General features: G+C 44.9%; 1 protein-coding gene across 2 annotated transcripts in view; it reads right to left on the bottom strand.

Moving 5' to 3' along the window:
* The window catches only part of LOC140468539 (NACHT, LRR and PYD domains-containing protein 3-like), a 54,686-nt gene that overhangs the window by 22,801 nt on the left and 12,227 nt on the right, over nt 1-19,658 (bottom strand). For both annotated transcript variants that reach the window (XM_072564624.1, XM_072564625.1), the window contains exons 3-5: nt 10,017-10,183; nt 3,324-3,495; nt 3,155-3,220 (exon numbers count right to left, since the gene is read on the bottom strand). In XM_072564624.1, coding sequence (XP_072420725.1) covers nt 3,155-3,220; nt 3,324-3,495; nt 10,017-10,183 — 405 coding nt within the window. The remainder of the gene's footprint in view (nt 1-3,154; nt 3,221-3,323; nt 3,496-10,016; nt 10,184-19,658) is intronic.

Below are 19,658 nucleotides of genomic sequence, written 5' to 3'. Positions count from 1 at the left end.
TAAACATTGTAATTGTACCCACATCCATCACTTCCTCAGGAAGTTCATTCTAGACACGAACACCCTCTGCATAAAAAAAATGCCCCCCATGTCTTTTTTTAAATCTCTCTCCTTTTAATGTAAAAATGAGCCCCCTCATCTTGAAATCCCTATCCCAGGGAAAAGACAACTACCATTAACCCTATCAATGCCCCTCGTTATTTTATTAGCTTCTATAAGGTCGCCTCTCAACCTCCTCTGCTCCAGTGAAAAAGTCCCAGCCTATCCAGCCTTCCTTTACAACTCAAATCTTCCATACCTGCCAACATACTGCTAAAACTCTTCTGAACCCTCCCCAGCTATAATAATATCCTTTCTATCACAGGGAGACCAGAACTTCATGCTTGGCCACCATCCAGAACAAAGTATCCTGCTGGATTGGGAATACTTATGCGATCTTCAACATTCACTCCATCCACCATGAACACAAGATGGCAGCAGTGTGCACCTTCTAGAAGTTGCACGACCACAATTCACCTGATTCCTTAGACTGCACCTTCATAACCTGTAATTTGGAAGGACAAGGGCATCAGATGAATGGGACGATCACCACCTGAAAGTTTCCTTCAAAGTCAAACACTACCACAAAATTAATTCATAGTCGCTGCGCCAAAATCCTGGTACTCCCTGTTGGTGTCCCAAAACTGTACACAAGGTATGTAGGGATTGGCAAAAAATGCTGGTCTAGGCAGTGATATCCACATTCAGGGTATTAAGTCAGAGTCATAGAGATGTACAGCATGGAAACAGACCCTTCGGTCCAACCTGTCCATGCCGACCAGATATCCCAACTCAATCGAGTCCCACCTGCCAGCACCCAGCCCATATCCCTCCAAACCCTTCCTATTCATATACCCATCCAAATGCCTCTTAAATGTTGCAATTGCAGCAGCCTCCACCACATCTTCTGACAGCTCATTCCATACATGTACCACCCTCTGCGTGAAAAGGTTGCCCCTTAGGTCTCTTTTATATCTTTCCCCTCTCACTCTAAACCTATGCCCTCTAGTTCTGGACTCCCCGACACCAGGGAAAAGACTTTGTCCATTTATCCTAACCATGCCCCTCATAATTTTGGAAACCTCTATAAGGTCACCCTTCAGCCTCCGATGCTCCAGGGAAAGCAGCCCCAGTCTGTTCAGCCTCTCCCTGTAGCTCAAATCCTCCAACCCTGGCAACATCCTTGTAGATCTTTTCTGAACCTTTTCAAGTTTCACAACATCTTTCCGATAGGAAGGAGACCAGAACTGCATGCAACATTCCAACAGTGGCCTAACCAATGTCCTGTACAGCTGCACGATGACCTCCCAACTCCTGTACTCAATACTCTGGCCTATAAAGGAAAGCATACCAAACGCCTTCTGCACTATCCTATCTACCTGCGACTCCACTTTCAAGGAGCTATGAACCTGCACTCCAAGGTCTCTTTGTTCAGCAACACTCTCTAGGACCTTACCATTAAGTGTATAAGTCCTGCTAAGATTTGCTTTCCCAAAATGCAGCACTTCGCATTTATCTGAATTAAACTCCATCTGCCACTTCTCAGCCCATTGGCCCATCTGGTCCAGATCCTGTTGTAATCTGAGGTAACCGTCTTCGCTGTCCACTACACCTCCAATCTTGGTGTCATCTGCAAACTTACTGACTGTACCTCTTATGCTCGCATCCAAATCATTTATGTAAATGACAAAAAGTAGAGGGCCCAGCACCGATCCTTGTGGCACTCCACTGGTCACAGGCCTCCAGTCTGAAAAACAACCCTCCACCACCACCCTTTCTATCTTTGAGCCAGTTCTGTATCCAAATGGCTAGTTCTCCCTGTATTCCATGAGATCTAACCTTGCTAATCAGTCTCCCATGGGAAACCTCGTCAAACGCCTTACTGAAGTCCATATAGATCACAACTACCGCTCTGCCCTCATCAATCTTCTTTGTTACTTCTTCAAAAAACTCAATCAATTTGTGAGACATGATTTCCCATGCACAAAGCCATTTTGACTATCCCTAATCAGTCCTTGCCTTTCCAAATACATGTACATCCTGTCCCTCAGGATTCTCTTCAACAACTTGCCCACCACTGAAGTCAGGCTCACCGGTCTATAGTTCCCTGGCTTGTCTTTACCACCCTCCTTAAACAGTGGCACCATGTTTGCCAACCTCCAGCCTTCCGGCACCTCACCTGTGACTATCAGCAATAGGCCCAGCAATCAATTCTCTAGCTTCTCACAGAGTTCTTGGGTACACCTAATGTTCTCGTTTCCATATAATAAACCAGAGAAAGATACAAATACAATTCACCACAATCCAAAATATGTGGAAGGTTGCGTTTCGCAAGGGAGACTGAATACGCCAGGACTCATCCCACCGCAGAAGAGATAAGGGCGAGGCTCACTTCATAAAAGTATTTCATATTATGAATATGATTGAAGGTTGACACAGTATATGAAGAGTGGAAGATTCCATATGGAAATGAAAATGGTCACCAATAAATCCTGAAGGTAATTCAGGTGAAACTTCTTTACTCCAGAGAGGTTTAGAATATGGACCTCACAACCAAAGGATTAGTTCAGATGAAAATATGGATGAAAGCTGGCTAAACAAACAGATGGGTTATGGAAATACAGGGAAGAGAAGGTGGACACAGAACAATTGAGCTGAATGGCCTGTGTCCATGGTAGAGGCTCAAGGACTCAAGTCACTTAGTTTTTAATCTCTGCACTCGATTAGCAGGCAACAACCAAATATGTCAGACTCAAAGTGCAGTTAGAATTATATCTCAGGAGTATTGAAATACACTTTCAAGTGCATCAGGATCCAGCCAGGTGTATACAGGGTGTCACAGTGTACCAGGATCCTCCACGTAAAACTGATACCTAACAGTGATCAGCAGGTTCGTTTGACAAACTCATACAACTTCCACACATTTACTACATAGGGGAGAAACAGGATGAATTATAAGTTGAATAGACACAAAATAGCTGAACTTCCAAACCAGTTGGAATCTTAGTTCCCAGCTCAGGACTTCAATTCTCAAATTTTGAAACTCTAAACAAATGGCTAAAGTCAAACACAGAAATGAAATAAAATTATTTAAGATTTCCATATTGTTAATTACCTTTCAGATGACTGGGTATTTCAGATAAATTTCGGACCATATCCATGTAATGAAATGGATCAAGACCTGTGCAGATTATTTAGATTTCATTAATTCAGATCTGTATAACACTGTGACAAAATATAGAGTGCTCCAATCTGAAATGAAATAGTATGAGACTCTACTGTACCATGTTCCTCTATTTCTTTCAGTATTTCATCCAACTTTGACGAGGCATGGCGCTTTTTCACAAAGGATATCCACATCACCCTTTGGGCCTGAGGGTCTTTCTCCATCACCAGATTTAGCAGCAGTTTGGAACTGTCCGCCCGGTTTCCCTTCTCCACGAGTTCAGTGATTGCCTGGAAAGAATAATCACTAACAGATTGAGTCGTGGAGTTAAAGATAAATATTGTGTATGAGAAGGAAGGGATCTCCTCAGCAATGGGATTCCCCAGTTATTTTGAGCCTGGAAAGCAGTCACTTATCCTGATCCACGGTGATTATGGTGAGTACGCTGTAAACCTCTTCTGGAAAGATGGAATCCCAAATATGCCATTTTGCCCTTTCCGTTAACTGTATCTCAGAGTTGCTTTCAGGATAGTTACTGGGCAATGTCCTGATCTAGTCTGATCATGGGCAAAACAGTGAAGAACAGAAGTGGCCCATTCAGCTCCACCAGCTTAATCTGCTCATCACTCAAAATCATGGTTCAAGTCAATTACCTTTTTCTGGGAAACACTTCACTTGTTTGCCTAATATCTTGCGGAAAGGCACATGCCCGTTGTTTAGGAAGACAATTATTTCAGCTCCAGACAATCGCTGTAACAGTATCTCAGCATTGTGTCCTGGGACCAACTGTGTTCAACCATGTGCAGCAAGCCCTGGGTGACAGCCTGGATTGGGTTGACAAGTGACAAGTAATGCTCCTGGCACAGAATTGTCAACTAATCAGTTTCTGCAATAACAGCTCGATTTGCTGCCTTCCTTCCCCATTCAAGGGCATGACCATCTCTGTCTCACTATCACACTGAGCCTGATTCAAATTCAGCTACCACTGATCAGGTGAAGGCACAGAGATGTGAGGAAGAACCCAGACTCAAAAGGAACACAGATTTCAAGAGGCCCTGGAGGGTTACAGAAACAGTCTGGATTGAGATCATGAATGGACTTAAACTGGAGGCAGGAAATTTAAATTAAAGTCATTTGAGCATCAGGAGCATTGAAGCAACTACAAGAATACAAACTGAGTAGCAGGCAGGTGGGATACATGCAAAAGAGCTCTGGATGAGCTGAAGTTTCAATACGGTCACAGTGTTATTTAAATCATTATTGCTAAATGTGTCAAAGGCATGGATGAGAGTTTCATCAGACTGAGATAGGAGACACTGGATAATGTTATGGAGGGTGAAACAAGCAACACTTGTGACGCAGAGGACAAAGAATTGAAAGCCCACCAGCAAAGAAGACAGAGATAGTAAAGTTAGGTGCAGCTTCAGACTGCAGTTGGGGAAGGGAATTTATTGAGGTAGTGAAAGGGCAAAATTTCTTCTGAGCTGGTGACTTGTGAAGTATTGGTACAGCTAACGTCATCAGCATAAACAATTAAATATTTTTAAAAAAATAAACCTTCAATAGTTTCAACCTACAGGAATTAGACTCCATACTTCTGTGTCAAAGAGGTTATGTGGTCTCAGTTAACAGGTCAGCAGGACAATGGCGATGCATAAATGGGAACCCTCCAAAGTTCACACCACCCTGAACCTATACTGTTGTTCCCTCAATGTGCATAGAAACGTAGAATCCTTACAATGTGGAAACAGGCCTTTCGGCCCAATAAGTCCACATCGACCCTCCAAACAGTAACCCACCTAGATCCATTTACCCCTGACTATTGCACCTTGACCCACATGTTCTTGAACACTATGGCAAATTCATCTAACCTGCACATCTTTGGACTGTGCAGGAGCACCCGGAGGAAACATGCGCAGACGTGAGGAGAATGTGCAATCTCCACATCGACCGAGGCTGGAATCAAACCCGGGTCCCTAGCATTGGTGGGTAAAATAATAGGACTCTTTTCCCAACAGCAGCTTGGGTGTTCATACACGAAGGCTGACAGTAGTTTAAGGCGATATCTCACTACCCACTCCTCCCATGACGCAGGGATGGACAATAATTTTTGGCATAGTCAGTGATACACTCATCCCACGAACAGGGTGTGGCCAAACAGGCTGCTTATAAGAATGGAATTTTGAAAACTGGACAATAAATAAGACACACTGGGAAACTGAGACAGACCTTGGCCAAAAGTGACTGTGCTTAAAGCCTCTGGAATAAACTTGCTGCAGAATCTAGACAGGCTGCAGCTACAGACAGACAGTATGCAACTGACCCAGCAGCTTGAATTTGAATTGAATGGATTGACCTGAATGGCATTCCCAGGACAATCGGAAACATCGAGTTGTTCACCAGATAAAGGGGCACCTCACACCCTTATTTAAAAAGGGCTACCTGACCTACATGCCCCCAACACCTCCAGGAAGAGATGCCCAATGCCCAAGCGACATGTCAACGCCTGGTTGGGTCTGATCGATCTGGATGATCGAGCACATCTCGATCAACCGGTGGACATTGTAGACTCTTGCAAAAGGCCACAAAGACTTCTAGGTAAAAGAATAGCCGCAACACCACCCTCAGGAGTGGTAACTCGAGACCAACCACTATAAAGAGAAGACACCAAGAGTTAAGTTAAAGCACAAGATAGTTGATTAGGCTTATAGTGTAAATTGTTAGTTTGTGTGTATTTGTTGTTAAAGCATTGTGTTAAATAAATAAATATTATTGCTTCTTCTTATTAAGAGTCAACTCGTAATTTCTTTGCTAGATATGTGTTGAACACATCGGGTTGCAGACACACGAGGGATAAAGAAAAATCAGTTTTGTCGTGTTGAACACTATATTTTTGGGAGGAACTTCAATGAAAATGTGCTAAACAGATTCAGTATGGTGTGCAATTACTATTAGAGAGAGGATTGAGAACTGTCAACTACTTCCAGTGGAGGTAAGGAGATTAAATTGGAAGTTTCTCTAATTCTAAAGGATAATGATCAAATAAATCTTTAGTGAGTGTTCCACAGATTACCCTGACAGCATGTATTTACAGATGAATGCAAACCATTCCGAATGAAGTTCTTCACCAGACTGGCCTAAGTTTTGTTTCCTTTTGGTCAGGGCAGCTAATTTCTTTCAGGCGTTTTTGTTCTTGTGTATCTTATGTGCATGGCCTGTGTGGAACTTTTGGCTTGATGCACGTCTGAGCCGATGAATATCTGAAAAATGAACAAGCCACTCAGCCCTTCGAGCCTGCTCTACCATTCAATACGAACATGACACATCTCATTTTAACCCTAACTCTATATTCCTGTATATCTGATAATCTTTAATCCCCTTTGTAATCAAGAATCTATCTACTTCTGCCTTAAAAATATTTAAACATTCTGCATCCACTGCCCTTTGACGAAAAGAATTCCAAAGACTCAACCTTCAGAGAAAAAAGGTCCTCATCTGTTTTAAATGGATGCCCCTTTATTTTTAAATGATGACTCCTAGCTCTCAATTCTTCCACAAGTGGAAACATGATTTTAAAAGTCATCTGGTCAATTCCCCTCAGGATCATATATGTGTCAATTCAGTCACTTTGGACTCTTCTAAACTCCAGTGGATACAGGTCTAGCCTTCCTCTTAAGGCAATCCACTCATTCCAAGTATTAGTGTACCAAACCTTCACTGAACTGCTTCCAACATGTTCACGTCCTTACGTTGGCCTGTACTGCACTCAGTACTCCAGATGCAGTCTTAAACATGCCATGTATAACTAAAGTATAACCTACCTATTCTTGCATTCAATTCTCCTCACTAAGAAACTCTATTGGGTTTGTTGTACCTGGCTGTTTAGCTTCAGCAGGGTTTTTCGGCAAACTAACCTTTTGTGGTTCATGCACGAGGACGACAAAATCTCTCTGCTTCTCAGACCTCCACAATCTCTCACCATTTAGATTCTATACTTTTTTATTCTTCCTGCCAAAATAGACAATTTCACACTTTCTCTCATTTTACGTTTACCAGATCTTCATCAGCTCACTTCATCTATTGATATCTCTTTATAGTTTCCTCATGACCTTTCCACAATTCACTTATCTTTATGTCATCAGCAAATTTAGCTACCACACCTCTGTTATTCATATTCTCTGCCTTCTCATTCATAGAGTCATAAAGTACAAAAGAGGACCTTTGGACCAAAGAGTCTGTACTGCCAGAACGTACACTACTTCCTACCCGAATCCCACTTTGCCACACACAGACCATAGCCTTGAAAGCTTGAAATGCTGTAAAAGTACTCTTTAAAGGTTATCTGTTTCAACCATGCAATGCATTCCACACCCCACTGTCTCCCAGGTAAAACAGTTTTTCCTTAAGTGCCCGCTGTGCCTCTTGCCTTTCACTTTCAAACTGTGTCCCCTTATACTTGAACCTTCCACGAAGGGGAAGAGTTGCTTTCTATCCTCATAATGTTACATAGCTTGACCAAGTAACCCCTCAACTTTCTCTGCTCCAAAGGAAAAAAGCCTGAGCTTTTCCAGCCTCTCTTCAATGCGGAACTGCCCCACTCTCGTGAATCTTCTCTGCGCCCCATCCAGTGGAATTACTTCCTTCCTACACTGTACTCCAGCTGTATCCAACCAAAGTTTTGTACGGTTCCTTCCTGCTCTTGTAATTTATGCTTTGACTGACAAAGGCAAGGAAGACCATAAGGCATAGGAGCAGAAATTAGGCCATTCAGCCCATTGAGCTTGCTCCACCATTCAGTCATGGCTGCAACATTTCTCAACCGCATTCTCCCACTTTCTCCCCATAACCCTTGATACTCAAGAACTAACTTCAGTCTTAAACATACCCAATGACCTGGCCTCCACAGCCTTCTGAAAATAATGAATCCCATAGATTCACCTCTCTCTGGCTGAAGAAGCTTCTCCTTATCTCCGTACTAAAAGATCTTCCCTTTATTCTAAGATTATACCCTCAAGTTCCGTCTCTGCTCTGATGGAAACATCTTCCCAACACCTACTTTGTCCAGGCCATTCAGTATTCCATATGTTTCAATTAGATCTCTCCCTCATCCTTCTAAACTCCATGAAGTATAGACCCAGAGTCTTCAAAAGTTCCTCATATGTTGAGCTTTTCACTCCTGGGGCTATTCTCATGAACCTCCTCTGAACACACTCCAGGGCCACCCCATCCTTCCTGAGACTTGGGGCCCAAAACTGCACACGATGCTCTCAATGTAGTCTGACCAGAGTTCTTATAGGGCGTCAGAAATATATCCCTGCTTTTATATTCAGGTCCTTTCAAAATAAATGCCATCATTGCATTTGCCTTCCTAACTACTGACTCAGCCTGCAAGCTTACCTTCAGAGAATCCTGGACTAGAATTCCCAAGTCTCTTTGCACTTTACACTTCTGAATTTTCTCCCATTTGGAAAATAGTCCATGCCTCAATTCTTCCTACCAAAGAGCATGACCTCACATTTCCCCATGTTGTACTCCACCTGTCGCTTCTTTGCCCATTCTCTGAACCTGTCCACATCCTTCTGCAGCCTCCCTGCCTCTTCAATACTCTTTGTCCCTCGACCCACCTTTGTATCATCTGCAAACTTAGCCAGATCGTTAATGTATGACGTGATAAGTTGTGGCCCCAACACTGAGCCTTGCAGAACACCACTTGACAACGGCTGCCATCCTGAGAAGGACCTTTTTATCTCCACTGTGCACATATGCCTTCTCAGCGACCCTATCAACTTGTCCTCCTATCTCATGTATACAAACATCCCAAGATCCCTTTGTTCCTCTGAGATTCCAAGTGTCCTGCTATTCATTGAGTACTCAGTTAAAGACAAAAGAAAACTGCAGATGCTGGAATCCCAGGTAGACAGGCAGGAGTCTGGAAAGACACAGCAAGCGAGGCAGCATCAGGAGTTGGAGAACTCAACATTTCGAGTATAACCCTTCTTCAGGAATGGAGGTAGGGGTAGAGTGAGCTGCAGACAAAGGTGGTGCTTTGGGCGGGTAGAGAGGCGAAATGGTGAGGTAGCGATAGGACTATCTCACTATTCCACACCCAAACCTACCCCCCACCTTTATCTGCAGCTCCCTCTAGCCCCACCTCCATTCCTGAAGAAGGATTACACCTGAAACATTGCCTTCTCCACCTCATGGTGCTGCCTGGCTTGCTGTGTTCTTCCAGCCTCCTGCCTATCTACTCACCCTGTCTTGTTGCTTCTTCCAAAGTGCCTCAACACGTATTTATCAGGGTTGCATTTCATCTGTCACTGATCTGATCAAGCTGTTTATGTCCTCCTGTAACCTAACACTTTCCTCCTCACTCTCCTCCCCACCTGGCTAAATCATTGTATTATCCACAAACTGACTTATCATACCCCCAACATTCTCATCTACATCATTTACAAATGTCACAAACAATAAAGGCCCCAAACATTGATCCCTGTGGTATGCTGTTGTTGACCAGCTAATCTTCTAATCATGTGAATATGTTACCACTCATACCTTGAGGTTTTGTTTCAGAACCCTGTGGTTCTGAATGCTCTGAACCATTTGTGTTGTTCTCACTTCGGGTCTGGGTTTGTTGTGGATGAACTGATTACTGTGATTCAATAATAACTCCAACATTGTTATAACGTGAGACTGTCAGCATGTTGGGACAGACCACTTTGGTCTTTTTCTTCACCCAGCAATTTCTTTGTTGTTGTTCTGCCAGTTTTGTGACAGTTATATAGTTGAAACCCATTCTGTGCTCTCCACTTACCAAATGTTCTTTTTCATTGAAATGCTTCTTATCTTTTAACAATGAGCTGACACCATCCACCTCTTCTTGAATCGCCTGTTCAAGTCTGTGCCAGTAGAACTTCGTCAACTGGAATAAGTGGTAGCTCTTACACACTGCCAAGAACTTAGTGATTATGGTATCTGGATCTGTGAGCACAAACATAAATAAAACGCATTTTCAACTTTATACCTACTTGGCTATAATTTCTCTTGCATTGAGTAACTGAATGTACGTGTCAACCACATTATCAGCACAGACTTCAAATCTGTATGATCTGCCTGTCTCTATTCTTCAAGATTGGCCATATTTGTCTAACATGACTTACCTGTTCCAGCCTCCCCTGATCATCCCTACACCAAGGAGATTACTAAGATACAGGCTACTAGACTAGGTGTGATTGAGGTTCACAAGGAAGAGGTATTAGAAATCCTGCAGAGTGTGAAAATAGAATAAGTTCCCTGGGCCGGATGGGATTTATCCTAGGATCCTCTGGAAAGCCAGGGAGGAGATTGCCGAGCCTTTGGCATTGATCCTTAAATCGCCATTGTCTACAGGAATAGTGCCAGAAGACTGGAGGATAGCAAATGTGGTTCCCTTGTTCAAGAAGGGGAGTAGAGACAATCCTGGTAATTATAGACCAGTGAGCCTTACTTCAGTTGTTGGTAAAGTGTTGGAAAAGGTTATAAGAGATAGGATTTATAATCATCTAGAAAAGAATAATTTGATTAGGGATAGTCAGCACGGTTTTGTGAAGGGTAGGTCGTGCCTTAAACCTTATTGAGTACTTTGAGAAGGCGACCAAACAGGTAGATGAGAGTAAACCGGTTGATGTGGTGTATATGGATTTCAGCAAGGCGTTCAATAAGGTTCCCCACAGTAGGCTATTGTACAAAATGCGGAGGAATGGGACTGTGGGAGTTACAGCAGTTTGGATCAGTAACTGGCTTGCTGAAAGAAGACAGAGGGTGGTGGTTGATGGGAAATGTTCATCCTGGAGTCCAGTTACTAGTGGTGTACCTCAAGGGTCGGTGTTGGGTCCACTGCTGTTCATCATTTTTATAAACGACCTGGATGAGAGCGTAGAAGGGTGGATTAGTAAATTTGCAGATGACACGAAGGTCGGTGGAGTTGTGGATAGTGACGAAGGATGTTGTAGGTTACAGAGAGACATAGATAAGCTGCAGAGCTGGGCTGAGGGGTGGCAAATGGAGTTTAATGCTGACAAGTGTGAGGTGATTCACTTTGGTCGGAGTAACCGGAATGCAAAGTACTGGGCTAATGGTAAGATTCTTGGTAGCGTAGATGAGCAGAGAGATCTCGGTGTCCAGGTACACAGATCCCTGAAAGGTGCCACCCAGGTTGACAGAGTTGTTTAGAAGGCATAGTGTTTTAGCTTTTATTTATAGAGGGATCGAGTTCCAGAACCATGAGATAATGCTACAGCTGTATAAAACTCTGGTGCAGCCGCACTTGGGAGTATTGTCTACAGTTCTGGTCACCGCATTATAAGAAGGATGTGGAAACTTTGGAAAGGATGCAGAGGAGATTTACTAGGATGCTGCCTGGTAAGGAGGGAAGGTCTTACGACGAAAGGCTGAGGGACTTGAGGCTGTTTTCGTTAGACAGAAGAAGGTTGAGAGGTGATTTAATAGAGACATATAAGATAATCAGAGGGTTAGATAGGGTGGACAGGAGAGCCTTTTTCCAAGAATGGTGACGGCGAGCACGAGGGGGCATAGTTTTGAGGGGTGATAGATATCGGACAGATGTCAGAGGTAGTTTCTTTACTCAGAGAGTCGTAAGGGTATGGAATGCTTTGCCTGCAACAGTAGTAGATTCGCCAACTTTAAGTACATTTAAGTCATCATTGGACAAGTCATATGGGCATACATGGAATAGTGTAGGTTAGATGGGCTTCAGATTGGTATGACTGGTCGGCGCAACATCGAGGGCCGAAGGGCCTGTACTGCACTGTAATGTTCTATGTTTTATGTTCACTCACTGTTGACTATTTTGGCATTGAAATATAAATTCCAGAGGTTCCTTCCTAACCATTTTCTTTGACCAACTGATAATAATTCCTGAACAACCCTCAAAACCTATCATTGTCCCCATGGGTCTTGTTCACAGAACACAAAGCAGATTACATGTTAAAAACAAAACTCAACCTCCCTTTTGTTCAGAAAAGTTGAGGATGGTTAAAATGTTTGTCACATATCACATGATTTCACAACTTGGCCACAAGTTGAACAGTGGATCACAGAGGGGCACAACTAGTCAGGCCACCCTTGTGGGATTTCTCACCTGTCATCGTGTGGAGACAGTGAAAACATTGGAACAAAGAAAGTGCAGATTCCTATTCTCGGAGCCTGGTTCACTAACTGATCAGACATCTCGAAATGCATCGTGTCTACAGAGGTGCTAAAAGCAACTGTCCATTGCTGATGCGTGGTCAGTGGATTTGTTTAGGTGGCAGAATCTCTTTTGTGAAGAAAGATACCTTATGAAAATCTCCAGCCCCCATCATTATCCTCCAATGGCCACCGTCTTGTGACTCAAACTCTTCAGAACTTGTGAAGCAAACTACTTTTAACACCTGAGGAGCGAGGAGCTCCAGCTGAACTTGACATAATAGATCAGCTGAAAGTTAAAATCTCCTCAGAACTAGAAAAAAAAGACCTTGTAATCACTGAGTGCAAAAAACTTAGCCCATCTATTAGTCTAGATAGGGATTACCAGCCTGGACATCAATGGCTGAAGGAATTCTTCAAAGGCAAATCAGGGCAGGGATTATACACTTAATAGTAAGATCTTAGGGAATATTGCTGAACAAAGAAACTTTAGAGGGCAGGTTCATAGTTCCTTAAAAGTGCAGTCACAGGTAGACAGGATAGTAAAGAAGGTGTTTGATATGCTTTCCTTTATTGGTCAGAGCACTGACTATAGGGGCTGGGAGGTCATGTTGCGCCTGTACAGGACATTGGTTCGGCCACTTTTAGCATATTGTGTGCAATTCTGGTCTCTCTCCTAAAGGAAGGATGTTGCAAAACTTGAAAGAGTTCAGAAAAAAATTACAAGGAGGAGTTGTACAAGGGTTGGAGGATTTGAGCTATGGGGAGAGTCTGAATAGGCTGAGACTGTTTTCCCTGGAGCTTTGGAGGCTGAGGGGTGACCTTATAGAGCTTTATAAAATCATGAGGGACATGGATATGATAAATAGACAAGATCTTTTCCCTGGGGCGGTGGAGCACAGAACTAGAGAGCATAGGTCTAAGGTGAGAGGGGAAAAATTCCCCTTAGGGGAAACTTTTTAATGTAGAGGGTGGTGTGTGTATGGAATGAGCTGCCAGAGGAATTGGTCGAGGCTGGTACAATTATGACATTTAAAAGGTATCTGGATGGCTATATGAATAGGAAGGGATTAGACGGACATGGGCCCAAGTGCTGGCAAATGGGACTAGATTCATTTAAGATACCTGGTGGGCATCGACGAGTTGGACCGAAGGGTCTGTTTCCGTGTTGTATATCTAGAACCAGAAGGAAGAAAATGTACAGCCCAGGAACAGGCCCTTTGGCCCTCCAAGCCTGAGCTGATCCAAATCCACTGTCTAAACCTGTCGTCCAATTCCTAAGCATCTCTATCCCTCTGAACCCCACCTACTCATGCATCTGTCCAGATGCATCTTAACTGAATCTACCGTGCCTGCCTCTACCACCTCTGCTGGCAACGCGTTCCAGGTACCTACCACCGTCTGTGTAAAGTATTTGCTGCGTGTATCCCCCTTAAACTTTCCATCTCTCACCTTGAAAGCGTGACCTCTCGTTATTGAATCCCTCACCCTGGGAAAAAGCTTACCTCTATCTACCCTGTCTATACCCTTCATGGCTTTGTAGACCGAAATCAGCTCCCCTTCCAATCTCCTTTTTCCTAATGACAACAATCCTAACCTAACCTATCTGTACGACTCAATGACTCTTGAGTCCAGGTAATTGGATTCTGATCTTTAACTACTAAAAGGGATAGACATGGAAGATAGGAGCAGGAGTAGGCCATTCATTCGCCATTCAATGTGATCGCACCTGATCATTGAGCTCAGTACCCTAATACTGCCTTCAGACCACTTTAGCCACAAAAAACTATATCTACCTTTTCTTGAAAACACAATGTATTGGCCTCAACCACTTCCTGTGGCAGTGAATTCCACAGGATGTGCTTGAAGAAATTCCTACTTATCTTAGTCCGAAAAGAATTGTTAAAGGAAACTCACAAGGGACACCAAATCAATAAGAAGAAATATTTTAGGGGAAAGTGGGTCCGGAGCAATGTTGGCCCAGTAAAGACTGAAAGTGGGGATATTGTCCATGTCTATGGGGAAATGGCAGCCAAGTTGAATAATTACTTTGCTTCAGTATTTACAGCAGAAAAGGAGTTCAGCTTGCTAGAAATCCTGAGGAAATTAATATTGGATCAGGGAAATTAATGGAACTAAAGGGCAATAAATTCCATGGGAGGTTAAAGGTGTGGGAGGGAGGAGGGGTCCACATCATACACACCCTAACTATAACCTTTTAGAATTTCTTGGATATCGGAGGCATCTATCTGGATGGGAAAATTGCTACTGTTTAATGTGGTCAAAAAGGAAATTTAGGGAATTATAGACCAGTTGGCCTAACATCCTTGGTGGGGAAATTATTGAAATTTATGATCAAGAATGGGGTAACAGAACAGCTCAAAAAAGTTCACTTCATCAGGGAGAGCCAGGTAAAAACAAGGACTGCAACAGATGCTGGAAACCAGATTCTAGATTAGAGTGTTGCTGGATAAGCACAGCAGTTCAGGCAGCATCTGAGGAGCAGGAACATTTCAGGCAAAAGCCCTTCATTAGGAATTGAGGCAGAGTGCCTGCAGGGTGGAGAGATAGATGAGAAGAGGGTGGGGGTGGGGAGAAAGTAGCATAGAGTACAATAGGTCAATGAGGGTGGGGATGGAGGTGATAGGTCAGAGAGGAGGGTGGGGGAGGGTTGCAAAGAGTACAATGGGTGAATGGGGGTGAGGATAAAGATGCTAGGTCAGAGAGGAGGGTGGAGTGGATAGGTGGAATGGAAGATAGGCAGGTAGGACAAGACATGGGGACAGTGCTGTGCTGGAAGTTTGGAACTGGGGTGAGGTGGGGGAAAGGGGAAATGAGGAAACTGGTGAAGTCCACATTGATGCCCTGGGGTTGAAGTGTTCCGAGGCGGAAGATGAGGCTTTCTTCCTCCAGGCGTCGGGTGGTGAGGGAGCAGCGGGATCTGCATGTCCTCGGCTGAGTGGGAGGGGGAGTTGAAATACTCGGACACAGGGCGGTGGGGTTGATTGGTGCGGGTGTCCCAGTGATGTTCCCTAAAGCGCTCTGCTAGGAGGCGTCCAGTCTCCCCAATGTAGAGGAGACCGCTTCGGGAGCAACGGATACAATAAATGATATTAGTGGATGTGCAGGCAAAACTTTGATGGATGCGGAAGGCTCCTTTGGAGCCTTGGATGGAGGTGAGGGAGGAGATGTGGGCGCAGGTTTTGCAATTCCTGCGGTGGCAGGGGAAGGTGCCAGGATGGGAGGGTGGGTTGTTGGGGGGGCATGGTCCTGACCAGGTGGTCACAAAAGGAATGATCTTTGTGGAAGGCAGAAAGGGGTGGGGAGGGAAATATATCCTTGCTGGTGGGGTCCGTTTGGAGGTGGCGGAAATGTCAGTGGATGATTTTGTTTATGCGAAGGTTGGTACGGTGGAAGTTAAGCACCAGTTTTGTCCTTGTTACAGTTGGAGGGGTGGGATCTGAGGGCGGAGGTGCGGGATGTGGATAAGATGCGTTGGAGGGCATCTTTAACTAAGTGGGAAGGGAATTTGCGGTCTCTAAAGAAGGAGGCCATCTGGTGTGTTCTGTGGTGGAACTGGTCTTCCTGGGAGCAGCTACGGCGGAGGCAGAGGAATTGGGAATACGGGATGGCATTTTTGCAGGAGGTAGGATGGGAAGAGGTGTAATCCAGGTAGCTGTGGGAGTCGGTGGATTTGTAAAAGATGTTGGTGTCAAGTCGGTCTTCATTAATGGAGATGGAGAGGTCCAGGAAGGGGAGGGAGGTGCCAGAGATGGTCCAGGTAAATATAAGGTCAGGGTGGAATGTGTTGGTGAAGTTGATGAATTGCTCAATCTCCTCGCAGGAGGTCGAGGTGGCACCAATGCAGTCATCAATGTAGCGGAGGAAGAGGTGGGGAGTGGTGCCAATGTAACTACGGAAGATTGACTGTTCTACATAGCCAACAAAGAGACAGGCATAGCTGGGGCTCATACTGGTGCCCATGGCTACCCTTTTGGTCTGGAGGAAGTGGGAAGCTTCGAAGGAGAAATTGTTAAGGGTGAGGACCAGTTCAGCCAAACAAATGAGAGTGTCGGTGGAAGGGTACTGTTGGGGACGTCGGGAGAGGAAGAAACAGAAGGCTTGTAGGTCCTGGTCATGGCGGATGGAGGTGTAGAGGGATTGGATATCCATGATGAAGATGAGGCGTTGGGGGTCGGGGAAATGGAAGTCTTGGAGAAGGTGGAGGGCATGGGTGGTGCCTTGAAAGTATGTGGGGAGTTCCTGGACTAGAGGGGATAGGACAGTATCGAGGTAGGTAGAGTTGAGTTCAGTGGGGCAGGAGCATGCTGAGACAATGGGTCGGCCAGGGTGGTCAGGCTTGTGGATCTTGGGAAGGAGGTAGAACCGGGCAGTGCGGGGTTCCCGGACTATGAGGTTTGAAGCTGTGGGTGGGAGATCTCCTGAGGTGATGTGGTTCTGTATGGTCTGGGAGATGATAGTTTGGTGATGGGGGGGTGGGGTCATGGTTGAGGGGGTGGTAGGAGGAGGTGTCTTCGAGTTGGCGTCCGGCTTCAGTAGTGAAGAGGTCAGTGCGCCAGACTACCATTGCGCCCCCTTTATCCGCGGCTTGATAGTGAGGTCGGGATTGGAGCAGAGGGAGTGGAGGGCTACGCGTTGTGAGGGTGAGGTTGGAATGGGGGAGGGGGGACGACAGGTTGAGGCCGTTAATGACTCAGCTGCAGTTGGAAATGAAGAGGTCGAGGGTGGGTAATAGGCCAGCACGGGGTGTCCAGGTGGATGAAGTGTGTTGGAGGTGGGCGAACGGGTCCTCGGAAGGTGGGCGGGAGTCCTGATTGTAAAAGAAAGCTTGGAGGCGGAGGCGGGAACAAGTGTTTGACATCACGGCGTGTATTAAATTCATTGATGCGTACCACTCTAATCTAGAATCAGGGAGAGCCAGCATAGAGTCATGACTGGTCGGTCATGCCTGACAAATCACATTAAATTTTTTGAAGAGGTGTCTAAGGAAGTGAATAGGGAAACGTCTATGGATGTTGCTTGTACAGACTTACAGAATATATTTGATAAAGTCTCATATCAAAGACTGTGAACTAAGATAAAAGGCAATGGAACTAAGGGCAAATTATTGACATGGCTGGGAAATTGATTGAGTGGCAGGCATCAGGAAATAGGGGTAATGAGTAGATACTCAAATTGGTCGGATATGACCAGTGATGTCCCACAAGGGTCCATGTTAGGGTCTCAATTATTCACAATACTTAGGAATGGCTTGGATAACGACACAGAAAGATATCTGAACGAGACGGGCGGGCACCATTTCATTCGGACAATCGGTTATTTGGTTACTTGATTGAATGCCTTTCCTCTGGGGCTCGGAGTTTTCTATTAAGTCTGCTTTCTGTTCAGGAAACTAGGCAGCAGCACACTGCGCATGAGCCCCCCGGCAACCCCTTCCAACACCGCCCCCCCCTCCAACACCGCCCCCCCACCTCCCCCACCAACCCTGCACCCCCTCACCTGTGCCCCGTCCAACACTAAGCCTTTCCCACCCAGCCCCCCAACCAACACTGCCAGCGCCCCAATCCCGTCCCCCCACCCATCAATCACTGTCCTATACTGCCCACCCTCCACCTCCGTTCAACCCCACCCCCAACTCCAGCCAACAATGCCCCCACCCTCGCCCCCCCCCAACCCGTCCAACACTGCGCCCACCCTCACCCCCCAACCCTGCCTCCATCCACCCCAACCCAGCCACCCATGTGCGCCACCCCGTCCGCCCCCGCCTCATCTCCAGGGCAGCCCAACTGGACACCAACAAGACTGCTGCTGCTGCTGCCCTTTCTGGTGAGTCTCCAAATAGCGCGCATACACACACAACTTTTTACAGCAACTTTTGACAGATTCCACCTTTGCTCTGTACAGGACAATGTTGAAGAGATTATCTGGGGGTTTAGGGTACGCTCCTGTGAGAGTGAGAGAGAGAGAGAGAGAGAGAGAGAGAGAGAGAGAGAGAGAGAGGGAGAGAGAGAGAGAGCGGGTGACCAGTCATTTGGAGACAGTGCCTGGGCTCCCATCAGTCCAGGACTGTTCTCGGCAGCATTTCAGGAAGCCGAATTCACTTTTAATCAGTGTAAACAAAAGATGTGATCAATGTTGGAAACATATCTTTGATGTAATGCTTCTACTGGGACCTCGTGATCTCCTTTGGATAATCCGATATTTGGATAATTGATATTCGAATAATCGAGGTTCCTCATTTATATCCAAATTTGCTGATGATACAAAATTGGGCGGCAGATGACAACATAAAATTACGATGTTTTAGCATCTTAGATTAGGTGAATGGGCAAAACTGTGGCAGATGGACTTCAAAGCAAACAAGTGTGAGATTATCCATTTGGATGGAAAAAGAATAGATCAGGGCATTGTCTAAATGGCATGAAGACAATAGGAAGGTGCAGAAAATAATCAAGAAAGCTAATGGAATCTGGCCTTTACATCAAGAGGACTAGAGTACAAGGATGCAGAAGTTATGCTGCAGCTACATAAAACCAAGGTTAGATACTACTTGGAGTACTGAGTACAAAAACACACCTTAGGAAGGGGATATTAATCTTGGAGGGAGTACAACACAGATTCACATAAACTTCAGTGTTTAAGTTATGTGGAGAAATTATACAAAAAAGGCCTGTTTACTCTAGAATTTAAAAAGTTAAGATGCAAGTTGAGATATTGACAGGAAAAGGAAGAGTTGATTAAAATAAGCCATTTCCACTGGCTGAGGATTCTACCACGAGGGGGTAGAGGCCAAGATTTAGTGGCTGAATGTCCAGAAAAGATGGTAGAGCCATAAGAGTCACACAGCATGGAAACAGACCCTTCGGTCCAACTCATCCATAGTTTCCTAAACTAAACTGGTCCCATTTGCCAGCATTTGGCCTACCTTCCTCTAAACCTTACCTGTTCACGTACTTGTGAAAATGTCTTTTAAATGTTGTAACAGTACCTGCAAAACTAATTTTTAAATGTTGTAACTGCACCTGCACCTACCACTTCCTCTGGCAATTCATTCCAAACACATACCATTCTCTCTATGAAAATGTTTTCCCTCAGGTCCCCTTTACATCTTTCCCCTCTCAATTGGAGGCACAGGGTGGTCGAGGTTTGGAACTCTTTTCCACAAATGGCAGTTGATGTCAGATCAGTTCGTAGTTTTAAATCTGAGACAGATGATGTTTTGTTGAGTGAAGGTATAAAGGATTATGGG

Source organism: Chiloscyllium punctatum, chromosome 47 (assembly GCF_047496795.1).
Source record: "Chiloscyllium punctatum isolate Juve2018m chromosome 47, sChiPun1.3, whole genome shotgun sequence".
Classification (NCBI taxonomy): Eukaryota; Metazoa; Chordata; class Chondrichthyes; order Orectolobiformes; family Hemiscylliidae; genus Chiloscyllium; species Chiloscyllium punctatum.
The sequence above is the reverse complement of the archived record's forward strand: the minus strand, read 5'-3'. Positions and strand labels throughout refer to the sequence as shown.